The 24,991-nt window shown below is 42.3% G+C and overlaps 1 protein-coding gene across 1 annotated transcript in view; it reads left to right on the top strand.

The window, feature by feature from the left end:
* Window positions 1-24,004, top strand: part of LOC121876288 (leucine-rich repeat and immunoglobulin-like domain-containing nogo receptor-interacting protein 1) — a 47,335-nt gene extending 23,331 nt beyond the window's left edge. The window contains exons 3-9 of the mRNA XM_042381331.1: window positions 12,426-12,644; window positions 16,572-16,669; window positions 17,304-17,433; window positions 17,601-17,695; window positions 19,782-19,896; window positions 20,076-20,211; window positions 20,660-24,004. Coding sequence (XP_042237265.1) covers window positions 12,426-12,644; window positions 16,572-16,669; window positions 17,304-17,433; window positions 17,601-17,695; window positions 19,782-19,896; window positions 20,076-20,211; window positions 20,660-20,949 — 1,083 coding nt within the window. The 3' untranslated portion in view covers window positions 20,950-24,004. The remainder of the gene's footprint in view (window positions 1-12,425; window positions 12,645-16,571; window positions 16,670-17,303; window positions 17,434-17,600; window positions 17,696-19,781; window positions 19,897-20,075; window positions 20,212-20,659) is intronic.
* The last annotated feature ends 987 nt before the right edge of the window (window positions 24,005-24,991 follow it).

Below are 24,991 nucleotides of genomic sequence, written 5' to 3'. Positions count from 1 at the left end.
TGGATGACGTAGGTAAACTTTGGATTACACTTGAATGAGTGTATTAACTAACCTGAATCTTTGTACGACCCTGATTCATCCAAACTCTCTTCAATGCGACCCTAACTCATCTAAACTCACTTCAATACGACCCTGACTCCTCTAAACTCACTTTAATACTACCCTGACTCATTTAAGCTCACTTCAATACGACCCTGACTCATCTAAGTTCACTTCAATACGACCCTGACTCATTTAAGCTCACTTCAATACGACCCTGACTCATTTAAGCTCACTTCAATACGACCCTGACTCAGAAGATGAAAGAAGTTCTCTCCCAAGACATCAAAGCCCAGATATGGAGGCTTTTACCCCAAAGCCAAGAACTCAGAAGAAGGTGAAGCCGCCCCTACCCACCCACCCACCGTAACCTTGTATCTAAGACCTCTCCCACCTGACGAAGATCACATTTGACACATCCAAGACCTGAAAGACTGCATGTATGATACTTTCCCCGAGTCTTGCATCGTCAAGGAGGAAGAGGAGGAGGAGGGTGAAGAAGGGGAAGAGGAGGAGGAGGGTGAAGAAGAGAAAGAGGAGGAGGAGGGTGAAGAAGAGGAGTAGGAAGATAGCACTCCTCTCCTCCACCTGTCCCACACCTTCGTCTACGTCTTCCGTGTGTGTGTGTGTGTGGTAGCGATCAGCCAGCAGGGAGCCTGGGAATTCACGAAACAAAGGCGTTAAGGGTAGCAGGTGGGCGCCAGTGTCTGACTCACACACACACACACACACACACGCACTCGCACTCACTCTCTCTCTCTCTCTCTCACTCACTATATGGTTGTTAGTCTAGTCAATATATAAGTAATATAGTTAGTTAATTAAAATAACAATCAGCAATGAATTTTTTGTTAGTCAAATATTAGTGTAATTGGTAGTAAGTCAAATTATCAGCAATATTCATTTAATTAAGTCAAAGTATTTACGATATTGTTTTTCTAGTCAAATTATTAATATTTTTTTATCGAGGCCAATTTGTGTATTGTAAGATCATAATTAGACACAAATACACAATACGGTTAATAATCAAAGAAACATGTACAGAAAAATTCCAAGAATAAGAAGTATAAAACATAATAAACATCGGAAGTATTAAACACGAAGAGGTATCCTTAAAATGAGGAGATTTAGCACAATTGATAAAGCTTCAGGTAGGAAAAACAAAGATGAGAAAGAGGGAAATGAAAAGAAGGTAGGGAATAGGAATACTGATAATGAGGTGAAAGGTAGAAGAGAGAGAGAGAGAGAGAGAGGAACATTATTCATGACCGCCTCAGTCCAGGTTTAGCTTAGACGTGTCCGAGTGCTTGGCCTGTTTCATGACGCCCAGACGAGGTTACAAGACGGGGGGAAACATTTTCTCTCTCTCTCTCTCTCATACCAACCAAACCCTAACAATGTTACGTTGTTTCTTGTCATATGTTATTCAGTATGGAGTGTCGTATCGTCAGACTGGATCAATATAAATCTAATTGGTCAATCGACTCTCGGCTGACCTTCTCTCTATATCCACGAGTAAAAATGGCATGACCGACTGGAGGGTGTAAAAGAAAATAAGGTGAACACAGATGGATTTTTAAGGGGTAACTTTAGGTGACGTAAGGTGTTGTCAGGTGAGTCAGATGTTACCTGAGGGAGGAACAGACCATCAAGGTGTTATGAGCGCTTCTGTGTGCGTGTTTACACCTCGTCTCAGCTCAGAGTATTTCAGTATATCTACACACCTAACACTGTAAGATCAAATGTCGCAGCGAGCACTTGTTACTTAACTCACGGCAATGAAAGGAAGCCGACACATTTTTCTTCTTGAGTTGAATTAATTTTGAGATGCGTTTTTTGTTCCCAATTCTTTGTTTTCCCACTGTACAGCCCCAAGTAACCCATGACCTGCATGTCATCGGTTACAAAATATAACACTGGATTGTCTAGTTTTAGCAGGAACGAACCACTGCGTAAAGCCTAACTTAAGTAGTCAATATAGTGAATTATTGTTCATTCCTGCCTCCTCTTAAAAGTAATGGGAGTACAAAGTGGCATCTTAAAATGTATTCTTCTACATAAGAGGAAAATTTTGAGATACAGTTCAGTGTCATAAGTTAATTCATAAGCTCTTGCAGCCAAACTTGAACTCTTAAGTATTTAAATTCATTCTTGTAACTCTTAAAGTTTTTATCTCCCGCGTGTGAATGGAAAATATTTTCACGAAGTTTCAACATCAAGTAGATTACTTCTTGGTATAAGCCACGTGACCCGTCAACACAGTCTGTGATGTGTTTAACGCCAAGCTGGTTCCCGCCCGCGCGATTAACAGAGCACCAGATCCTGTGCATGCAAGATGATCCTCTGGACCCAAGTTGTCACGACCTACACGAGCCAGACCTTGTGTGTCGAGTGGCCTACTGACGTTAATGTTGGTTCACTGATTGGTCAGATCGATGTGCCGGTTGCTGGGGGGGGGGGGTCGTATGAGGGTAATTCTTACCAGGAAGAGGACCATCACACAAAGACTTTCATTTCAGTTGTGTTGTCTGGAGACCCTCCTATGAGACTGCGCTTCCCACTTGATGTCAATTTACAGAGGTACAGTACGACCCTTGATAGTGATGACATGTCCTAACATCTTTCACATAAAACTAAATATAATATTAAAACCGTGAAAGATAACTGGAAAAACATCTTTTGGCGCAATACTCTCTCAGATGAACGTAAATCTAGTGAAAGCGAGTGGAGAGGGAGACAGAGAGAGTGAGTGATGATCTGGTAGTCTAGTGATAAAACCGACCAGTCAGCTAAGTCTTAGACGGAGTAGAGAGACATCATGGTTTGGGGTGTAAAGCCACGAGCCCATCTGGCCTACCTACCGAGGCAACCACAGAATATAAACAACAAGAAAATAAACTACATTATACTGTGTAAAATGTTACCTGTCATGGCATCTATCAGGCTTCAGTTTACGCACTTGGGCTTTTGTATATGAATGTAATCGTCTATTTTCTTCAGTGTTTCATTATTATAATATTGCAAGTACAAAATATGAGATGTGAGTAAAGTAATTAAGGTTTAGTAGTGAAAGACTCTGGTGAGATGGTTGACTGGGCTGCTGGTCTCGGTGTTGTAAGATGCTTCACTAAACTCTTGAACTCAGCCTAGCATAACAGAGCATCTTTTGCCATCTGATGAATCAATATTCCTCAAAATTATCGAATCTGTATCTTATTTCTGAGTCATGGGTTCAGATGAGTTATTTTACCCACGAGTCGTAGACCAAGATACATTTTTTTGGAAATGTTAAATTGACGTGTGAGAATTGTCGAATATCTTAATACAGTACTTTCTCTTGAACACTTCAGTCGTAAGTGTCTCTCCATGAACACATATTTAAAAAAAAAGGTCTCAGTGTACACATACCTGAAGAATGTATCTCGGACACATCCAAACACTGTACTTTATTTCCGTGATGATGCACCAAATTTTTGTATTGTATTTCTGAGTATACAAAACCAGATACTGTACTCTGTTCCTGTGTACATGTATTTAAATATTGTACGTCCTTGCACACCTGGCCAATACCCCCCCCCCCTTACCCCTCATTCCTCCACCACGTTTTATTAATCCCCTGCTTTAACTGAAGGCACCTCGGAAAAAGCATTGCCTTACCCTACTTATTCTTTCTCGTACCTGACAGGCTGGAGCTAGTCTAATAATTTTACATCCCAGTTTAGGGAGTTATTTACGTGTGTGTATGTGTGTGTTGGGAGGGAGGAAGAGTAGGGACGATGGTTCTGGCAGTATTTAGTGTGTTGGCCCCTCCCCTCTGTCATCCTGTTCCTCGGCTGCATGACGTTAAATATAAGGTTACCTCCGGGTTGTACCTCCTCCGTGCATGACGCTAATGTGAGGTTACTCCCTTCCCCACCTTCACCCGTGCATGACGCTAATGTGAGGTTACTCCCTTCCCCACCTTCACCACCCCTACTCCTCATTAGACCCCCCCCCTCCCCCAGGCGTGCACCTCACTCAGGCATGACCCTTCAACAGGGTGCCCACGGGTCACCCCCCCCCTCCCCAGAGCGTGCACCTCACTCAGGCATGACGCTTGCCCACTTAGGGGTGCCCACGTCACCCCTCCCTCCAGAGCGTGCACCTCACTCAGGCATGACCTTCAACAGGGTGCCCACGGGTCACCCCCCCCCCCAGAGCGTGCACCTCCTCCAGGCATGACCTTCTTAAGGGTGCCGGTCACCCCCTCCAGGCGTGCACCTCACTCGGGCATGAGCCTTCAGGGGTGCCCACGGTCACCCCCCCCTCCCCTCAGAGCGTGCACCTCACTCAAGGCATGACGCTAACAGGGTGCCCACAGGTCACCCCCCCCTCCCTCCAGGCGTGCACCTCACTCAGGCATCCTTAAGGGTGCCCACGGGTCACCCCCCTCCCAGAGGCGTGCACCTCACTCAGGCATGACCCCCAGCAGGGTGCCACAGGTCACCCCTCCCCCAGAGCGTGCACCTCACTCAGGCATGACCAACAGGGTGCTTGTTCCCCCAACTCCAGGCATTTGCCCACGGGTCACCCCCCCCTCCCTCCAGAGCGTGCACCTCACTGGCATTTGGGGGTGCCCACAGGTCACCCCCCTCCCCAGGCGTGCACCTCACTCCAGGCATGACAATGCCCACAGGTCACCCCCCCCCCCAAGCGTGCACCTCACTCATACTGGTCGACCTCACTCCAAGGACGTTAAGGGTGCCCACAGGTCCCCCCCAGCATTTGTAATTAATTTGTATATAATGCAAAAAAAAGATGACCTTCAAATAATAAGAAAGGTCACACAGCCTCCACGCATGACACTAAGGTTGACCTCCAAGTGACATCCCAAGAACTTGTACAACTTTCTCTCAGATTTCCATGAAGTTATTCTCTTTTCTCTCATATTCTACATTATCACCACCATCTTCGTGAAGCCTATAATAACGATCTCTGTTTTCACACCTGCACTTCTTTCCCAAAAAATCTAGCTCCGAAAATTACTCTTTATTTCGTGTAATAAATGTCCTTTTTTCTTCTTACAATATTAATTTTTCTTTTCTTTTCTCGGCGTTTCATCATCATCATCACCATCATCATCATCCCCGTCATGACCACAGTAGTTATCGTTACTGTTAAGGTCTTAATTTGGCCACTTTACTCCCCCTGATAGTGGTAGACTCAGCACACAGCCTTTAAAATGATTACAGGTAAGCTTAAGGGAATATCTCCATCTCACTTACCTGGCCTCGGGTATATTAACTGCACGCTAACCTGCATAACCCTCATAAACACAGATTGGAGGAAACATGTTGATTCTGATTGGCTGGTTGACGCGTGCGGGGTGATGTACGTTCGTGGAGACTTACTGGATGAAACATATTACCTAAGATGTACTACATATTAATGAAGAAGACTCCATTAAATTATGAACTTTAGAACATAGACGTGAAGACCAGACGTAGCGAAGACATTTATAAATAAAACAAAAAACTTCTACGGATGTCCTATAGTCCTAACGGGCCATATATTAATGTAACCTAATATATGTTAACTTGACTGCATCCCCGTCTTAATGGTTAGGTTACGTTTGGACTGCACCCTTATCTTAATTGTTACGATAGAGATTTTAATTAACCTGGGGTACATTTCAGCAGTCAGTCAGTTGGTTAGTTAAGTGAATCAATGATGACAGAAGATGATTGAATTTTTTCCCCTTGCAAAGATGATTCTCCTCCCCTCTGCTATGCCCTTCTTCTCTCTGCTATGCCCTTCTTTCTCTGTTCTACCTCCTTTCCTTTTTCTATGCCATCCTCCCCTCTGCTATGCCCTCCTCTCTGCTATGCCCTCCTTCTTCTGCTGTGCCCTCCTCCCCTCTTCTATGCCCTCACCTACCTCTGCCATCGCCTCCCTGCCTCCCTCTGCTATGCCCTCCTCCCCTCTATGCCCTCCCACTTTCCCCCTAAATTTGCTCTCTCCCTTCCTACTCCCTTACTCTCCATTGCTTACCTCCCTGGTGCTCACATTTTAACCTTTCCCCTTCCCTCCATTCACCCTCCTTAACGTCTCCCTCACCTGACAATACCTGAAGAGTGCTTGTGACAACACCTCTCTCTCTCTCTCTCTCTCCTCTCTCTCTCTCTCTCTCTCTCTCTTTTTTCTTCTTCCTTCTCTTTTTCTATTCTCCTCCTCCTCCCTCCCTCTCTGTCTCCCATACCTCCCACTTCTCCTCCTCCTCCCACCTCCCCTCCCCTCCCTCCTCCCCCCTCCCCCTCCCCCCTCACCCCTCACCTGTAGCATCTGAGGGAGTTTGGTATTAATCTGACAATTAGTATGCCCAGGACTCCAAACTAGATAATTATCGACGGGAGTGAATTATTTGCCCTGACGGAGGCCAAGATGGGGGAGGAGCTAAGTGACGGTAATAGCAAGAGGCACCTGGATTGAGCTCTCTCTCTCTCTCTCCCTTTTCTATTTTACTCTCCTTTTTATTCCTTTCTCTCTTTTTTACTCATTTTTTTCTCTTCTTTCTTTTCTTTCTTTTTTACACTATTTTCTCTTTATTCTCTTCTTTATTCTCTCTCTCTCTCTCATATATCTAAATTATCCCCTTGTTTTATTCTTGGTGTTTCTTTCTCGTTTTCCTGTTATTTTCATTCGTCTTCCTCTTTTTTTTTGCCATTCTCTGCCTCCATTCCCTTCTTCATCTTCCTTTCTCTTCCTTTCTCCTCCTCCTCTTCCTTTCGCCTCCTTCTCTTCCTTTTTCCTGCTCTCCCTTCTCCTTCTGCTCTCCCTCCTCCTTCTCCTCTCCCTCCTCCCCCTGCTCTTCCTCCAGATCCTCCTCCCCATCATCCTCCTCCTCTTTCTCCTCTACCTTCCTCCACCTCTCCCTCCCTTTCCCCTCCCCTCCTTCTCCCCACCCCTCCCCACCCCCAGTAAGAACACAAGCTCCCCCACTATCACACTACCACCAGAGTTATGCGAGTTTCAGTGGCATCAGACTCCCCAAAGGTGGAAAACGTCCCTGTGAAAATCAAAGGAAGTTTTTGTAATGCGAGGTAGGTAGAGAAATGAGGGAGGGGGGGGGAGAGAGGTGAGAAAAAGGAAGGAGGGGGTGAGAAAGAAAGAAGGAAAGGGAAGGAAGTAGGAGGAAGACAAAAAGAGGAGGAAAGGGAGATAGAAGAGGGTAGAGAAAAGGAGAGAGAGAAAGGAAAGGAAGAGGGAGAGTAGGATAGGGGAGGAAGGATATAAAGCTACCCAGATATGTCTTGCTTATTTGGCTTACTTTTTAAAGCTATGTCTAACCCTGTCTATAGGGCTATACAAACGCTTCCTCCCTACTATTTAGCCTATCCAGTTACGTCCGACGCGATCCAGTTACGTCCGACGCTATCCAGCTACGTCCGTCGCTATCCAGCTACGTCCAACGCCATCCAGTTACGTCCGACGCTATCCAGTTACGTCCGACGCTATCCAGTTACGTCCGACGCTATCCAGTTACGTCCGACGCCATCCAGTTACGTCCGACGCCATCCAGTTACGTCCGACGCCATCCAGTTACGTCCGACGCCATCCAGTTACGTCAGATACTATCCAGCATGTCCGACGCCATCCAGTTACGTCCGACATTATCCATTTACGACTGGCCTTACCTAACCACATCTACAACTGCCATCTGACCCAACTCAACTACAACCAAAGCTATCCAGTACCTCCCCCCCCACACACCACTCCCCGTTGCCATGACGACAGAGGACGCAGAGGGCCAGCTGCTGCTGTTGTTGTTGTTGTTGTTTACATCTGAACATTTGATTAGGTTATGTAGAATAGGTTAGTTTAGGTTAGGTAGATTAGACTAGAATAGGTCGATTTAGATAGAATACATTAGGTTATTTTAGGTAGGTAAGGTTATCTAAGTAGGTAAAATTAATCTAGATGGGTAAGGTTAATCTAGATAGGTAAGGTTAATCTAGATGGGTAAGGTTAATTTAGGTAGGTAAGATTAATCTAGGTAGGTAAGGTTAATCTAGATGGGTAAGGTTAATTTAGGTAGGTAAGATTAATCTAGATAGGTAAAGGTAATCTAGGTAGAACAGGCCAGGATAGGTTAGATCAGGTTAGGTTAGGTTAAATTAAATTAGTATATATTATATCCTCCCCAGCCATTGTGAAAGACACCCCAATAACTCAACGACACATCGATCCAAAAAACTATCCTTACTAAAATCATGTGAGACAATATGGCACCACGGACGAAGACAACAGGAGTCGTAGTGTTCATCTGACATTCATCAATCATCCCGAGTACAGAGAGTTTTATTTGATCGACTATGTATACCATACCCACGAGACAGCCAGGGACTTATACATCAAATACCCCTCAGTTGTTCTTCTCAGTACCGACAGCATCAGTGATTTGGTGACATACGACGTGATTAGTTTCAAATGTCACTTAACTAGGGTGTGTTACCAGAGAGGGGGGCATGTCACTAGGGTGTGTTGCTAGAGAGGGGGGCGCACTAGAGTGCTAGAGAGAGGGGCGTCACTAGTGTGTGTTATCAGAGGGAGGGGGCGTCACTAGGTATGTTGCTAGAGAGGGGAGGCGTCACTAGAGTGTGTTACCAGAGAGGGCAGGGCGTCACTAGGGTGTGTTACCAGAGGGGGGGCATGTCACTAGTGGTGTGTTGCTAGAGAGGGGGAGGCGTCACTAGGGTGTGCTGCTAGAGAGGGCGGGGTGTCACTAGAGTGTGTTACCAGAGAGGGCAGGGCGTCACTAGAGTGTGTTACCAGATAGAGCGACATATTACCTAAGCAGAGCAGTAACTCGCAGAAGAGACGCGGCTGATGTCAGAAGTTATAACTGTCTGCATGTTGATGATATTACCGTAATTACCACTCCGAGTTTAATGAGTGTTGAGCGTCCCATGAACACCGGGTCTTAACTACCAGTCTTACCATGAAGTGAAGTAGATGGTCATGAAGGTAAATGTGTGTATCTGTTTTCTTCGTCCATCCATAGCTTACACAAGACGAGGATTCTCAATGGCTCTTGCGTTTGAAAAAAAAAAGATATAATAAAATATCCCTTACAGGTATACGATGGCTTCTTGGCCCTGACCCTCCGAGCCAAGTGCCCTGAAGGAGCTGTATACAGGCCTATAGTACAAGTATTTCAGAGGGATCCCTATTCGTGTATATCTGAGGCTGCTTTGATGCGTTGATATTGGGTGGTGACGAATGTTGGGCGGGTGTAAGGCTTTCTGAAGACCAACATGTACTCTATATATTACGCGACCTTGTCTCTTTTCCTGTCACTCACCATTACTGTTAGGTTTGGGGGCCTGTGTGCACCAAGGGAATCTCTCTCTCTCTCTCTCTCTCTCTCTCTTGTCTTAGAACTTCCACATCCCTTAAGGATAGTCGCTGTAGTTTTGATGGCTCGGACTATCCACTCATTTAAGTAGACGTAGTAGTAGCGATGATTGTTAGAGCGATGATTGTTAGAGCGATGATAGGTGAACAGAGAAAGAGAGAGGGGAGGGAGAGAGTGAAGGGAAGAGGGAGAGAGAGTGAGGGGAAGAGGGAGAGAGGGGGAGAGAGAGTGGGGGGAGGGGGGCGGGAGAGTGAGGGGAAGAGGGAGAGAGGGAGGGCAGTGAGTAGCAGCAATAACCACTAACCATCCCCAGGCCACGGTAATACCCTGGGCTTCATTACCTTCCACTTGAACCTCGAGAACGCCGATATTGGTTCCCGACAGCGTTGCCACACGAGACCAAACCACCCTCCAACCCTCCTCCAACCCGCAGTATTGCCAGCTGAGAGTCAAAACGGAACTGGGGAAAGTCATATCGCACCTGGAAAAGCCGTGTCGAAGCTTTGGGAGTCAGTTCAGAGCTGGGAGAACCAATTCAGAGCTGGGAGAATCAGGCCGAAGCGTAGAGTCACTTTAAGAGCTGGGAGAGTCGGTTCAATGTTTGGAGATTCTATTCGAAGCTTAGAGAGTCAGTTCAGACCTGGGAGAGTCACGTCGAAGCTAAGAGAGTCATTTCAGAGCTGAGAGAGCCAAACCACAACAGGGAGAGTTAGGGTAAGTGGAAGATTTACATAGATATGATTTAATTCTGTACGTGTGTGTGCTTGTCCACGCTACTCCTCCTGGGTGAATAATTTACAATAAATTATGAATACAAGCGGAAAGTATGAGAGATTTTTTTTTATTTTGTGCGCGCGTCACTTGGTATCAAATGAACGTATACGGTGATATAGTGGTGTGTATTTCGTCACACTAATGGGTCTCAGCAATGTAATTTTCCTCCAAGTTTCTAAGAATATACTAATTCAAATTCAGAATCTTGTATCTCAACTACAAATACGAGTTTAGTTATGAAATACAGGTACAGAACCATAACATACATGCAATTAAGACACTAACGTAAAATATGCTGCACCAGGTCTTGTTCACATCGTAGTGGAAGAGTCTTTGTTCAGGAAGTAAATTTGACACGCTGGATGTCTCTCCAACAAGAACTCGCAAGTGTAATATAAAGTCCTAAGGCGGTCACTCACGACTGTTATCTACGTGATTAAATGATAAAAAGATAAGGCAGCCATTTTGTTGAACGTCACCCCAGATACTTTACGCTTTTCACATTTTTTGAATGTGATAGTAAACACTCCAAGCTGTCCGAATGTCTAGCCAGATACACCAAGCTTTCTGTGCGTAATAACCAGAGACATCAAGATACCAGGTACTGTAAACTTTCTGGAGGTAAAAACAAACCATAAAAGACAAAATACAAAACCAAAAAATGCATCTTTCTCCCTGCGGTAAGTTATTATAGGAAGGAATAAAAAGACATATATTGCAAAAGCTAAGATCAAGATAAGAGACGACCAGCCTAGGAACCAATAAACTTTCTCCTTCGACCATCGATGCTTTGAGAGCCCTTGTGGGGATCTTTCAACACATATTTAACGAGAAGTGACTTAGAGATACAAGTGGTATATATGTCGGGTTTTCTAGTCCAATACACTCACTGCGATCCTCCGCCTCGCCACAAGTCATCAGGTTTACACAAGTGGCTTCTGACCACCAATGAATTAGGTCAAGGGTTGTGTTATATCTCGTAACCTGTAACTGATGAAAAGTTGTTTTATTTTTATATATTCATTAATTCGATGATGGATGCTGATTCGCCGATTCGTCTCTGGTTCTTGTCCGTTATTGGTTCATTAATCTTAGCCTTTTCGAACCAATCAAGAGTGGAGTTGTGACCGTTGAGTGACCAAGGCAATAGTCACGGAGGATGATAGACGCCACGGCCCTTAGTAACCCAACAGACTTCACCCCCAGCCTTCACCCCCAGCCTTCACCCCCCAGCTTCTCACCCCCTCAGCCTCACCCCCATGGCAGCCTTCTCACACCACGGCCTCACCCCCAGCGCCTCACACCCAACCTTCACCCCACGGCCTTCTCACCCCCAGCCTCCCCACCCCCAGCCTTCACCCCCAGCCTTCACCCCCAGCCTTCACCACCCCCAGCTCTCACCCCTGGCCTTCACCCCCGGCCTTCACCTTCTTCAGCCTTCACCCAGCTCTCACCCCCAGCTCTCTCACCCCCCAGCCTCACCTCCCCAGCCTCCCCCAGCCTCACTCTCAGCCTCTCACCCTCAGCCTTCACCTCAGCTCTCACACACTCACACGGCCTTCACCCCCAGCCTTCACCCAGCCTTCACCCCACAGTAATCAACCGTGACGAACAATTTATGGAAACATTCGTCTCACTTTTTTGTTTTATTTATTTACGTGTTCCAAAAAACATCGCTCACCAACTTCTCTGTAAAGTTTTGTATTGTGATTTAGTTTGTGAAGTTGTAACTTAGTTTGTAGTAAATAGTGATTTATTTTCCCTCTGGGCCACAACTGTGTAAAGATATGTAGAGGTATATACTTGAGGGATATGTGCGCATGTGTGTACTTGTGGGGGGGAGGGGGGGTATACAGTGTATGTATACTGTACTTTAATGTTGAGATATTCATGCTTGTTATTGGTTTGTGTGTGTAGGTACAAATAGGGATATATGCGAAGAATAATCGTGTGTTTGTGTGAAGATACAGATACACGGTATTTTATATTAAGAACATAGGTATGTGTTGCAGTATATTATTTTTTATACGAGGACATGTATTGAGATTTTCTTCGTGTTCATTGCTACTCGCCATTCGCCTCTTCACTATAGTTCTTCTCGTTCATTGTCATTCTACGTCTCTTTTCCTTCATCCCGTCCAACGCGCACCTTCAGGGACCTATTCTTCACGATGCATAACAGCATCTCACTCCCCTTCTTCCCGCCCTTCCTCTTCAGGTGATCTGTAACGGCGGGGGGCTGACGAGAGTGCCTGACAATCTGCATGACACGGTGGAGGACCTGAGCTTCTCGCGAAACGCTTTGGCGGCCCTCACCACTGACATGTTCCGAAGGTGGCGCCAGCTGAAGGTCCTGACCCTGAACGACAACCAGATCAGGGACATCAAGCCCTTTGCCTTCCGTGGCCTTGGCCACCTGAAGGAGATCTCCATACAGGTGAGTGACGCAGGTTATACTACAGGAGATTGACGCAGGTTATACTACAGGAGTGGCGCAGGTTATACTACAGGAGTGACGCAGGTTATACTGCAGATGAATGAAACAGGAAATACTACGGGTGAGTGACGCAGGTTATACTACAGTCCATTCTATCTTGGTATGTTTAGTAGCTCTCCTTGGACGTTCTCAGGCAATTGTCAATCTTTGGCATACCTTACAGACCAAACAGAATTACAGTACTCCTAGTCCTGCTAGTTTATTAGAAAAATTCACCTCGCAATAATCTGAGAATTTCTGTTAGTTGTTACTATAAACACCTAGATATTTCTTACATTTATTTTGTTTTTGAGGTGTCTTTGTCACGTTGGGACAGGAGATGCTCGTTCCTACCATTTGTCCGACCAAGGTGTATTCCCTTGCATCTCACAACGTTGAATCTGGGCATCTCTTCCTTTATCCATAGTTGAAGGCGATAGGGAGCTTCCTGTAATGCTTTACAGTCCATTAATTGGTTAATGTATATAAAAAACTTGGTTTGATGAAAAATATCGTGTACCTTAAGCCTATCTGGTGCTAAGTAAGCATATTGTTCTGGTACCTTAGCTTGAGCCAACCAGTTAAGGTGAATTCTTACAACTTCATTTACGAGGAATATTCATCGTACGAACCCCTGAGGATCTGGTGCCGGGCCCTTAAGTTGTAGGTTGACATCACTGCTGGGGTCGTGATTACAGACATGTAATTTAGATCCTCGCTTTGGCGTCGCCTGTTTTAAAAGGTCAGTTTCATGATGCATGATCGTGTGTTTTTATCTGACCTCTACCTTAGTCGAAAACGAATGCTCTTTGATGATTTGTGGGTAAGTTAATCTGTTCCTCTCTTTTTCTCTCATTTAAAAAAATAATGGTGAATTGGGGTTTGCATCTGAGTGTCTTGCCCTCCGTAAACTAGACATTCGTAAATTGAGTATCCGTAAACTGGTCTTCTGTAAACTGGTTATTTATCAACTGAGTATCTTAAGCTGGCTCTCCATAACCTAGTGCTCCGTAAACTACTTATCGATAAATTGGTCATCTGTAAACTCCTAGACGGATACTTTACAATTTTTGGACGAGTCATCTCCAGGTGAAGAACAGAACACAAAGTCTTTTTTTTTTTTTTTTATCCACTTGACGATGTACTATGTGAGGTACACGCGAAAGTTTACCTCGACAGTGTGATCTATTCTCAAACTACAGTGTTAACTAGTAGCCATGGAGTCAACCCAGTCCGTCAGTACATAGGCCTGGGGTCACATATTGCACACAGGTGATAAGAGGGGTTTAATATCCCCTGTCGTCTGGATATTTGTTAGTGATATGGCTCACACCGCTAGTCAACCACATAATTATTGACTTCTGAATGAGGAATTGGACCCGGGACCACTGGACTGCCAACCCAGTACAACAACCACCTCGCCAATATACCCACAAATTTGTTGAAGGTCAAGGTCACAGCCACAATTCAAAGGTCAAATTAACCAAAGGACGTGTGTTGCTCCGCGATGCTCGTCTGCAGTGGTGTATGTTACATTATTGAAGCAGAAACTAAGAAATGTACCAAGTTGAATGTGCTTGTTTTTCTGGCGTCAAAACAAACTTGAAAAATTAGGTACTCTGTAATTACTGCTGTCAAAAGCATGGCTTGATGTAACTTAGATAAAAGTAAAGGTTGAATTAAAAAAAAATAGTGATCTCTTTGTTCATATACTTGTTAAACATGTAACTAATAAAAAGACAAAAAAATTATCGTGAAATTCGAAATATAAATCAATTTTGTTCAGAGACATTTACTACAGGAAGTCACTAATCACATTTGTCACCACTTATGTATACCAGATAATACAGATGTATGTACTGTAGTTGTGGTACGCTGCTAACACTTTGATTACTACTCGCCATGGTTCACCACCCACAACTCCTTGGACTCCTCTCCCCCATTTGATATTCCTGGATCTGTCCCTGCTACACAACATTATTTCCGGCGAGGTCCACCATACAGCATTTTCTGCCATTATTGGCTAGAGTAGTGAGAGTGACAATGATAGCTGGCAAATTCAAAATTTGATTTGCTAGGCCTCACCACTTCCTCTAATATGTCATGGAAACCACACATCCACAACATTGCTCATGCTGCCTCCCGAAAGCTGGGAATGCTGTACAGATACCGTAGCTCCTTCACTCCTCAACTGTTGCTCCAAGTTTATAGGGGATTCATTCGGCCTAAATTGGAGTACTGCTCTCATATCTGGGGTGGTTCTTCTGTCCAACCGTTAGATAGGGTGGAATCAAAGGCATTTCGTCTTATTAATTATCCTCCTTTGGTCGATAATCTCTCTTCCCTTTATTCGCTGCAATGTTGCTTCACCCTTTCTCTTTTACAGGTACATTAACGGGCAATGTTTAGTGGATTTGGCATCCTGTGTACCGCAGGCAAGGCAATGGGCTCGTAACACTCGTCTTGCCTGCGTTGCCCACCGTTTCTGTGTGGATGTCGGTCACACTTGAATAACACGTTATAGTACATCCTTCTTTCCTCACACAGCCAAACTGTGGAATGCCCTGCCTCCTTCTGTGTTTCCATACTCTTACAATCTGTCTTACCTCAAAAAAAAAAAAAAATGGTTTTCCTGCGTCTTCGTGGTGTTGGTTAATACAGTGCAGTTACAGTAGTCTTTTTCTCTTCTATTTTTAATTTATTTTACTCTTATTTTTTTCCGCTCCCCAGGCCCCGTTGTGGGTCGATTATCTGTGCCCGGGTTGGGCTATTCCCCGTAAAAAAAAAAAATAATAAATAAATATATATATATATATATATATATATATATATATATATAAGATATATATATATATATATATATATATATATATAGAGCTATATAGAGCGTAATATATAATATATATATATATATATATATATATATATATATATATATATATATATATATATATATATATATATATTGTTGGGGAAGGCGTGATGTTGAAGCATAGTGAGGAATAATAATAATGGTGAGAAATAGTGATAATGAACAATAGTGATCGTGAAAACTACTGATAGCAGGAATAGTAATAGTAACGTTCAATAATGAGGAAAAAGGCTATTGATAGTGAGGAACTGTGAAGACGGCGGGATAGGTTTCTAAATAAAGATTTGATCGTACAATATTAGTCTCGTGACAGTCAACAGCAGATAAGTAAACCTCGTAAATTTGCTACTGTCTGCCCATAAAGGTTAGTGTAAATAATGCATCTCATCACAGGCAGACTATTTTTTTTTTATTGTCCACCTTCATCCGCCCAAATCCGTTTTATGTCATTTAAGAATCCGCTTTTGTTAATTCATGCTTACATCCCAATATTTATCGCACCGTCTTGCTTATTTGTTTTTATTTGTTTTATTGTTCCTAATCTGATTTAATCAACATTTTACTAACTATTATTTTTTTCCTGTATTTAGTTTAATTCTCTAAAACCGTTCGTAAGTTGTTTTATGTTTTGTGTGGCAGAGGATGACATAACCTCTGGTAATCCTAACTTAACTTGGCATAACTTAACCTAATATAAGCTATCCTATCCAGAACCACCTATGTTGAATTTTATAAGAGAGGTTATTAATTTAAAGGCGTTGGGCGCTGTTTGTTAGCCCAATACAGTATTTAGGAGTTGTTTGTTAACTCAACGGGTTAAATCATCATACTCAAGGGGTTAAGTCACTGCATTCAGGGGCTTAATTCATCGTACTCGAGGGGCTAATATATCATACTTGGGGGATTGAGTTATCATACTCGGGGGTTAAGTAGTTGTACTCGGGTTAATTCGTCGTACTTGAGGGATTAAGTCATCAAACTCGGGAGTTAATCAAGAACTTGTTCCTTCCCAACAGAACAACCCGCTGACGGAGCTGCCACAGTTCTCGTTCGCCGGGCTCGAGAATGTCAACCAGATCAACCTGTGCAAGAACCGCATCGCAACCATCCATCCGTAAGTACCATTTCCCCCCAAGGACTATAAACAGTGTCCTTGCTTTTCCCTATCCCACCCCCACCCCCCAGGTCATGACCAGGTCTTCGAGGTCATGCCTAGGTCAAGTTTAGGACAAGTTGTTGATTAGATCCGGTGTTTCCCTATTCCCAAGTCGGGTATCTAATTCGGTTAGCTCAAACTACACGTTAGAGTCACGTGTTCACCCGATATGACTGTCTAACGGTTAGACAGTCATATCGGGTCAACACGTGACTGGTCATATTAGTAAGTTAGGCTAGGAATCACCTGAAAAGTCGCCACCTCCCAACTCATTTCACCTGATGATTACCTCCCATAACATTTAAGTTATAATAATGACTAAAACACACTAACCTAACAAAACCTAATCGGACATAACCTAACTTTATATACCGTAACCTAACTTAACCTAACATAGAATAACCTAATCTAACATAACATAACCTAACTTAATTACCCACTCTTACCTAGCTTACCGTTAACTAATCCAAGCTCCAAGCAACATTAGGGTGTTCAGTCATCAGGTGAAACAAGCTGTAGGGGGCGGGGGCACCATTCAGGTTATCCACAATTAAGTCCCGCAGTTTGAGCAAGGTAAATTTTGGTGTTGCAGATACGTGTTCGCCGGCAGTAGAAACATCGGCATGATCCTACTGCAAGAGAATCCGCTCATAAAGATCAAAGCCAGGGCATTCTCTGGCCTCCGTACAGCCCAGTTCCTCTACCTGCCCTCCTGGGTTAAGGTCAGTGTCTTGTGGAATAAATATGTCGGTGTTAACCTGTCATTTGAGGTGTTCAGCTCTCACTTCTTGCCATCTCTCTATTGAGGTATTAAAGCTCTCACCACCTTTCTACTGAGCTGTTAAAACTCGCCCCCTGTCTTCTAAGATATCAAAACTTTCTCCTTCAGGTAATTGAGTCTGACGCTTTCTATGACCTGGAGGGCGTCGGCCTCCTGCGTCTCCACAGCCTTGACCTCCACGCCCTGAGGCCCTACACCTTCAGGTAGGTCCCTGTGATGAACTGTCATTAATGGATGGGGGGGGGGGTAGGTAATGGGGAGGAGTTACTAGGGAGGGGAAAATACTAGGTGAGAGATACAGGTATTGTTACTTCCTATCTGTTATTTATTTAATATACTGTACAGCACTTTTATATTTTCCCATGTTCCCATCTCTGCCCAGATGTTACTTCAAGGTATAGTATTGGTCATTATAAGGAGGATAATTAAAGTTAGATGTCAATCAGCCTCTTTTGCCTCCCCGTCGTTCTTGAAAGATGGTTATTAATTTCTTAGAACTGGTGTTTATTTTCGTTCCCCGTCACTTCAGCTGGGAATGCATTATGTATTTCAGCATTATAATAAACTGGCCAGAGAAAGGGGTATGTTTCCTTACACAATTTATTATGAGAGGGTTATTTAGGACACAGGCCTACATTGTGTGCCTGATCTAGCGATACCTCGCCCGACATTAACAAAGGAATAACTCATCAGGTACAATCTGCTACAAACTTCCCACTGACCACTGTTTTCTCTTAAACTACCTAAGCTAAACAAACTAATTTTAATGCACATAGGCCCCTTAGTGCCTGAGGAGGCACTCTATTGTCCATTCACCAGGCCTTTTACTAATCAGTTTTTACACATCTTGTCTTTTAATTGGCCACACTGTGTTAGGCGGGGCTTAAGCCTTTACAGTGCTACTCTTGTGTTAGCCCATGGTACGTAAAGAAAATTTTGCCTCACCATTGAGGACGGTTGGCCGACAATAGATGAGTGCAATATGCACATGATAGTGTATTGTAAAAACATCCCAACTTCTTCCAAGAGTGGCTGTGAGTTCAGGTGGGTGTGTGTATGTGATGTAGGCAGCTTTATTTTTCACTGGAGAGGGCAAGGAAAATGGGTAGGAGGGTGAGGCACTAGAGAAAGGAAGGTGCAAATAGAATTTTGATATACAATAATTAAAAATACGAGTGTACTGTATTGTATATAATATTCCTTTTCCAGGAAAAGATAATATAACACCTTACGGCACTTAAAATTCGCACAAACATCTTTTATTTTACTTTTACTTTTATCCTCTACGCCACTGATGGGCTCGTTAGCCACTTGGGTGGTCAGTCACGTCTCTGTTACGCACTGTTGGCAAGTACTGGGCATGCACTGCCTCCTGAATATATTGGAACCTGCTTCAGTGTTGGTCAAGTCTGGCCTCGAAAGATCTCACACTCAGTGCTGTCACAGCAACATAATTACCGTACTAAACACAGATAGATGTATAAGTAGATGGATACGTAGATTGAGAGATACATTGATTGTAACCGCCCAATGAGCGACTGTGGGATAATGAGACCCTTGTATGTAGGACTCGATTGTTCTTTATTCAGTCAAAACCTGCAGAGTACAAATTACATATGTTACTATTAACAACTACATATGATATATTTGAGTAGAGTGGGGTATTAAACCATATAAAAACTTACGTGTTTCGGGTCTAATGTAGGACTTATTAGCTCCCTGACTTGTTAGCCCACTGGACGGCTGGAGACTATCTTCTGAACCTCACAGGGAGCGAGTCAGCCCGAGGCGAGGCCCATCTGTTTCACATTTAACACCTCAGCAAAGTTTGTTGTAAACACTTTTTCTCTCCTGTCTCCCTTTCTCTCTCTCTATCCCTCTCTTTCGCTCTCTCTTCTAGTTTATCCTACTGTGGCGGCAACATTGATGGATGAATCGATTAACAGTAAGGTTTTTTATTTGCAATTGTGTACCTCTGTTTGCGTAAGTTTATTCCCGTCAAAATTATATAATGTGTGATATCATTTTCAGTTGTATATGTTTGCATTTGACGAGGATAAGTCGGTGGATATGTTTTTTAACTTTTGTTTGAGGGAATGAGATTCAGTTGAAGTTTTCTGTGAAAGACACTGAGTGAAAGTAGCCTTGAGAAAATTTAAGTTATGATTGAGGAGTAACGCAGATAAAATTAAATTAGTCAAAATAGCGGTGAGATACCAAAATAAAAGAAAAATTTGCCGTGATTCAAGTCAAATGAGAAGTAGAATCCCTCCTTGTTTCTTCCGACAGAGGACTAAGGAACGTGACGCAAATCTCCATCCAAGAGTCTGATCTTGGGGTGTTCCGCGACCTGGCGTTTGAGGGCCTGCAGAACGTTGGTGAATTACGCATCCTTAATAACAAGGTGAGAACATATTTGTATCTTAAATAACCCGGAAAATGCCACAACGTATAGTCAGTAACATAACACAATACACCTCTAGTGAACCTTAAACTACTGTATCATTGTTAGGTTGTGTTAAGAAGCCTGTTTCTCTTAACCATTATTTTGGCAGCAATAAATCATTAAAAGTCCTTCTCCAGGTTGATATGCTGGAGTCGCTGGAGGTGCGGGAGGAGTCGAACGTGGATGCTGTGATCGTGAGAGGCAACCACTTCCTGCAAGTGAGCCGTGAGAAGTCCTTCCGCATTCATGCTAACATCCGCTCTGTTGTTGCAGGTAAGATTCCTCGACTCTTCCTCCAGTGGCCCAAAAGAAGATCTCTACTTGCATAATTGCCTCGATAATATAGTCAGTTACATATACTTAAATTACTGATGGTCTACTTTGCATATTGATGGCAAAAGTTAACCCCTCAAGTAAAATGTGGAGATTAACCAAAATTTTATCCAGTCATAAATTGCCAAAATCTGGATCAAAGTACAGTATCATAATTTTGAGGTGCTGCTGTTATGGTACTCATCAAGATGCAAATCATTGTGAGGATTCATGACAGTGTCCAATAGTGCATAAGAAATTGGTTCATGCGTTAGAACATAGTCAGACAGGTTTAAGGTCGTATAGGGTGACGAAGATAATACTACCCTATATGCCTCTTCTGCATGGTGTATCGGGGTATAAAAATCATTGTCACTTTTCAAGATTCTAGTCCTTCTACCTGTCGCAGAAAACTACGTGCCATGCTCCTGCCAGCTGTGGTGGGTGCTAGACTCCCCGCTCGCCTTAGAGATGCCCCTCTTCTCCCGCCACAACTTCTGTGTGTCACCGTACTCACTCCACGGAAAAGCCATCACATCAGTAGACTTGGACAATCTTGATCGATGCCCAGCACCGCAAGAGCTCCAACTGCCCAGTGGCCAAGACACATCCCGAGGGGCTCTGACCTCGCCAGTCCCTGATTATTTGTCTGCCCTTTGTGTATCCTTACTACTGCTGCCCCTTCTTCCTGATTGGTGACCCGATTCCTGACGGGAGTCATGTACCATGCTCTTAACCAATTATGGATTGTACAGAATTAATTTTAATGTAATGAACCGAGAAACCCCTTTGTATTACGATAGCCTTATCCCTAATTTGTAAACATGTTACTACACTATATACGATGGGAAGTGTGACTTCACATGTTTTGAATGCCTGTAGTTCTTTATTTTAATATATTAAGCTTTACGATCAAGATCATCCACTGAAACAAGATGTGTGTCATGGGACTTGGGTGTATAAAATCAGTGATATCATACGGATAAGAATTTCACGATGCAGCAGATTGCACTGCAAGGCAAAGTGAAGGGGCCATCGTAGCAGTACTATACAGAATATACGTATATATGCATTACTGTAATCCTTAATATCAAAAGGACTGGGCTGGTACATACTTGTATCTGAGAAGTCACTCTATAACATTCATTCATTCATTACATATAAAAGGGCACTGAACAATACAGTATGTATACTGTATGAAAAAAATTATAGAATATATTTATTAATTTTTTTATTTTTTAGGTTACAGTATGTACATTTCCCGCTGCTAACAGAAGCAACAAGTTAACAATTAGGCCAAAGAGAAGAGATTGGGTGAGGGGCATGAGTAATGGAAAGGGCAAAATGTACAGTATACTGATTACAGTATGTAATGTAGAGATAGGAGCCTGCAGACTCCTCTGTTTTGACCACCCCTTCAGGAAGGGAACTTCCCAGAGGAATGGGATGTTACAGACAAAGGAAAATCAAGTAAGACAAACCGTTATCATCATATATCTATCACCCACCTCCAATTTTATTTTTCTGAGAAAAAAGAAGTAAATACCTATTGTACTGTATAGAAATTTACTACAGTATCAACTTTTTAATCATTAGGTCCTTGAACTTGAATAAATGGAAAATACAACTTACCCGTATTTAATAAATCAATCGGTTATGAAACTAAATACATTTATATTCTTATGCAGTATTCACAAGTTGGGAGTAAGAAAGTGAACCAAAGTACTGTATTAACATTTTCTTTGTATACAACTTTAATAGCTATCGGCTTGCTATTCAACAAAAGTAATTGCAGCTTGACCCTCTCTTCCATCTTAATTATGCAGTCTCGTCACTAAGCAAGAATCTTTTGATACATTTCTTGGCCTTAACACCTAAAGTCACTCAATTGTGAGCAGGGCCGGGTAAAGTAAGGACCACAGTCACAGGCCAGTATGGCTCCTTCGGACACCTATAGTCAAAACTGGATTTCCAGGTACTGTACCTTTTTTGTTTAATTTAAAGTGTCAGAAATTAACTAGGCAGTTGATACTTCTCTGCATGTTCATTGCAACTGTGTCACTAGCTTCTGGAGGATTCAACTCATAAAGTGCCCCATTCACATGCAGGTACTGTACACTTGCACATTCAGAGGTTTTGTCAAAACCCCAAATTAATTTTATCCAGCCCTGATTATGGTTACATGTCAGTTTCTTTCATTTTATCATCACACCACTCATCTATGATAAAGTTCATCTTCAATTTTTTTTTCAATACTTAAGTATGAAAATATATGTATGTTCATTATATTGTAACATTACTGTACAGTACTGTATAACTGTGAACTATTATTTTCATTTACAGGCTTGTCAAGTTGAATCCAGCTGTTATATTGTTTTCTGATGACTGGAAAAATTTTAATGTACGTACAGTCAACAAAAAAAGTTCTGCACTCCTGGGTCTGATGGCCTTCGCAACAATCAATGTGACCGAGGCCATATTCATTTGGTAAGGTTGGTACCCATGATTGTGTGACCAATACGATGTATTCTGTATATCACGTATAGTTAATACCGTACAGAGAAATACACAGGAATGCATATAAAACCCGCACAAAAACCATACGTTATAACATTATATACAACGTTGTATCACCCACATACTGTGTTGTAAGAATATTTGCCACCCTAGTAAATGAGTTGTCTTATAGGAATTTCAGATATTATGAGATGCAGCGACTTAGTGTAAGTCCTCAGTATTATATCTTATAATTCATATAAAGTAAGATTTAAGAGTGAAATAAAACAAGACCTCATCCAATAAAAAAAAATTGTAATGTAGTAAACCATAAAATATTACACAGAGGGAACTGAGTTGCTGTAAAGAAGCAAATGCATTATGAAACCTCTTTTTTATGCCACACATGATAAGAATTGGAGTTTAACTGGGGCTAATTGTTAGTAATATTCATAAAACAATGCTAATGCCAATGCTATTTAACAGTGTAACACTGATTTTCACCAGACGACTTGTGCTACTTTAAATGTAACAAATATGTTTGAAATGGTACTGGTTCAGTCTGCATATGGCAGAGCATCAGAGGAAACAGCAGGAATCAAAGTCATATATTCCAGTCATATCTATGTTATTTGTTAGTTGATATGAAAACCTCACAGAGAACATGCGCATCAGTCATCACACTTCATGGACGCAGACACACTGAACACCCAAGAGAGCTCAGGCTCTCAATTGGCTCAGCCATGTCAATATTGTTCATATTATCAGCACTGTATCTGTATTTTTTCTGGCTAAATAAACTGTTTCAATATCAATATCAGTAAACATAAAATAAAGAGTAATTGGCAACTCTAGAAAGCAGTGCTACCAACATATGCCATATTCATCAGTGTTGTTCGGAATTCTCGGTCTGGTGTGTCATATTGTACACTCGCTACAGGTAGCATCTGCAAGGTGAGGTCCGATTATTTTCAAAATTAACACCGTGACTCCTGTTGGCTCGGTAGGGTTGTCAAAATCCTACGTCCATTGTGTCATATTGTGTAGCCAAATATTTTGCAGATACCTTTTGTAGCAATTGTACAACACTGTAAAGGTCCAGAATATTTTTTTGTTGACTGTACATTAGGGGATCAAATGCTGTACCCGGTATGAGTTTTATACAATTTGACACAAATTTTGTACTTTTACAGTATTATATAACAAGAAAGATCTTTCATACATAGGCAAAGGGGAAAGAGTCTAAAAAAAAAAAGAACAGTAGAAACGTATATCATCAAGGTATACTGTAATGCACTACAGGTACTTAGATAAAATGTACTGCATATCAGTGAAAATGTAATATCTGTTTTTCCCAGCTTCATTTGTAGATATCTGAAAATCAACACTCATTTAAGAAAAATTAACTTATGTACTGTCTGTTTGACATTTAAATATTCATTCATTTACATATAGTATTTATAGGTAAACATGAAATACTGTAATAAGTTCAGCACATACAGGCCTGATCCATTCAACCAGAATTAGCATAACTGACACAAATACAATACCAGGTACCTTACTGTACTGGATGTTATTACGTACATACCATACTCAAAATGACGTTCATACAAATCTTAAATCAGACAATACATTAGTTATATACAAACTTGCACACATTACTGATACTTGATACATAAATTTCTAGGGCCCTTTTCAAGGATAGTATATCAGCAAAATATTGATAAAACAATTCTTTAGAACAATGTGAAATCTGTAGTTTTTTCCTGACAGTCACTTTAGAATGCTCTTCAATGCACCAGAGGAAGACAACTAACTAAAATTTATAGAGTATCAATTTATAAAAAAAAAAATAGGAAATTAAGAATTAAATCCATGCCTGTAGATCAGGAGATTGTTTGACTGAACAATTCATACCCCACCACACACACAGCCCTGGAATTTTGTAAATATACAGTACAGGTACTGTAGAGCACAGGGTACAGTACTCAAAATATCTTAGATTGCAGGTTACATTTTGCATATTATAACTCCCATATATGTTTATTCCAGATGACTATTGAAGGTATTTCAAAGCAAAAAATTGTCAAACTTATTAAAGGAGAGTACCCTAAGATCTCACCCAGTGGAAGAAAGATTCTGTATCTCCTTCCAATCCTCTCCCATGTCCCTATCAATGTTGGACTTGAAAACCTACATTCCTCTTCTGTGCCTCAACAGCTACATCACATCACTTGAATGCTAT

Source organism: Homarus americanus, unplaced genomic scaffold (genome assembly GCF_018991925.1).
Source record: "Homarus americanus isolate GMGI-L3 unplaced genomic scaffold, GMGI_Hamer_2.0 scaffold34921, whole genome shotgun sequence".
Lineage (NCBI taxonomy): Eukaryota > Metazoa > Arthropoda > Malacostraca > Decapoda > Nephropidae > Homarus > Homarus americanus.
Note: the sequence above shows the minus strand (reverse complement) of the source record. Positions and strands in the feature narration are given on the sequence as shown.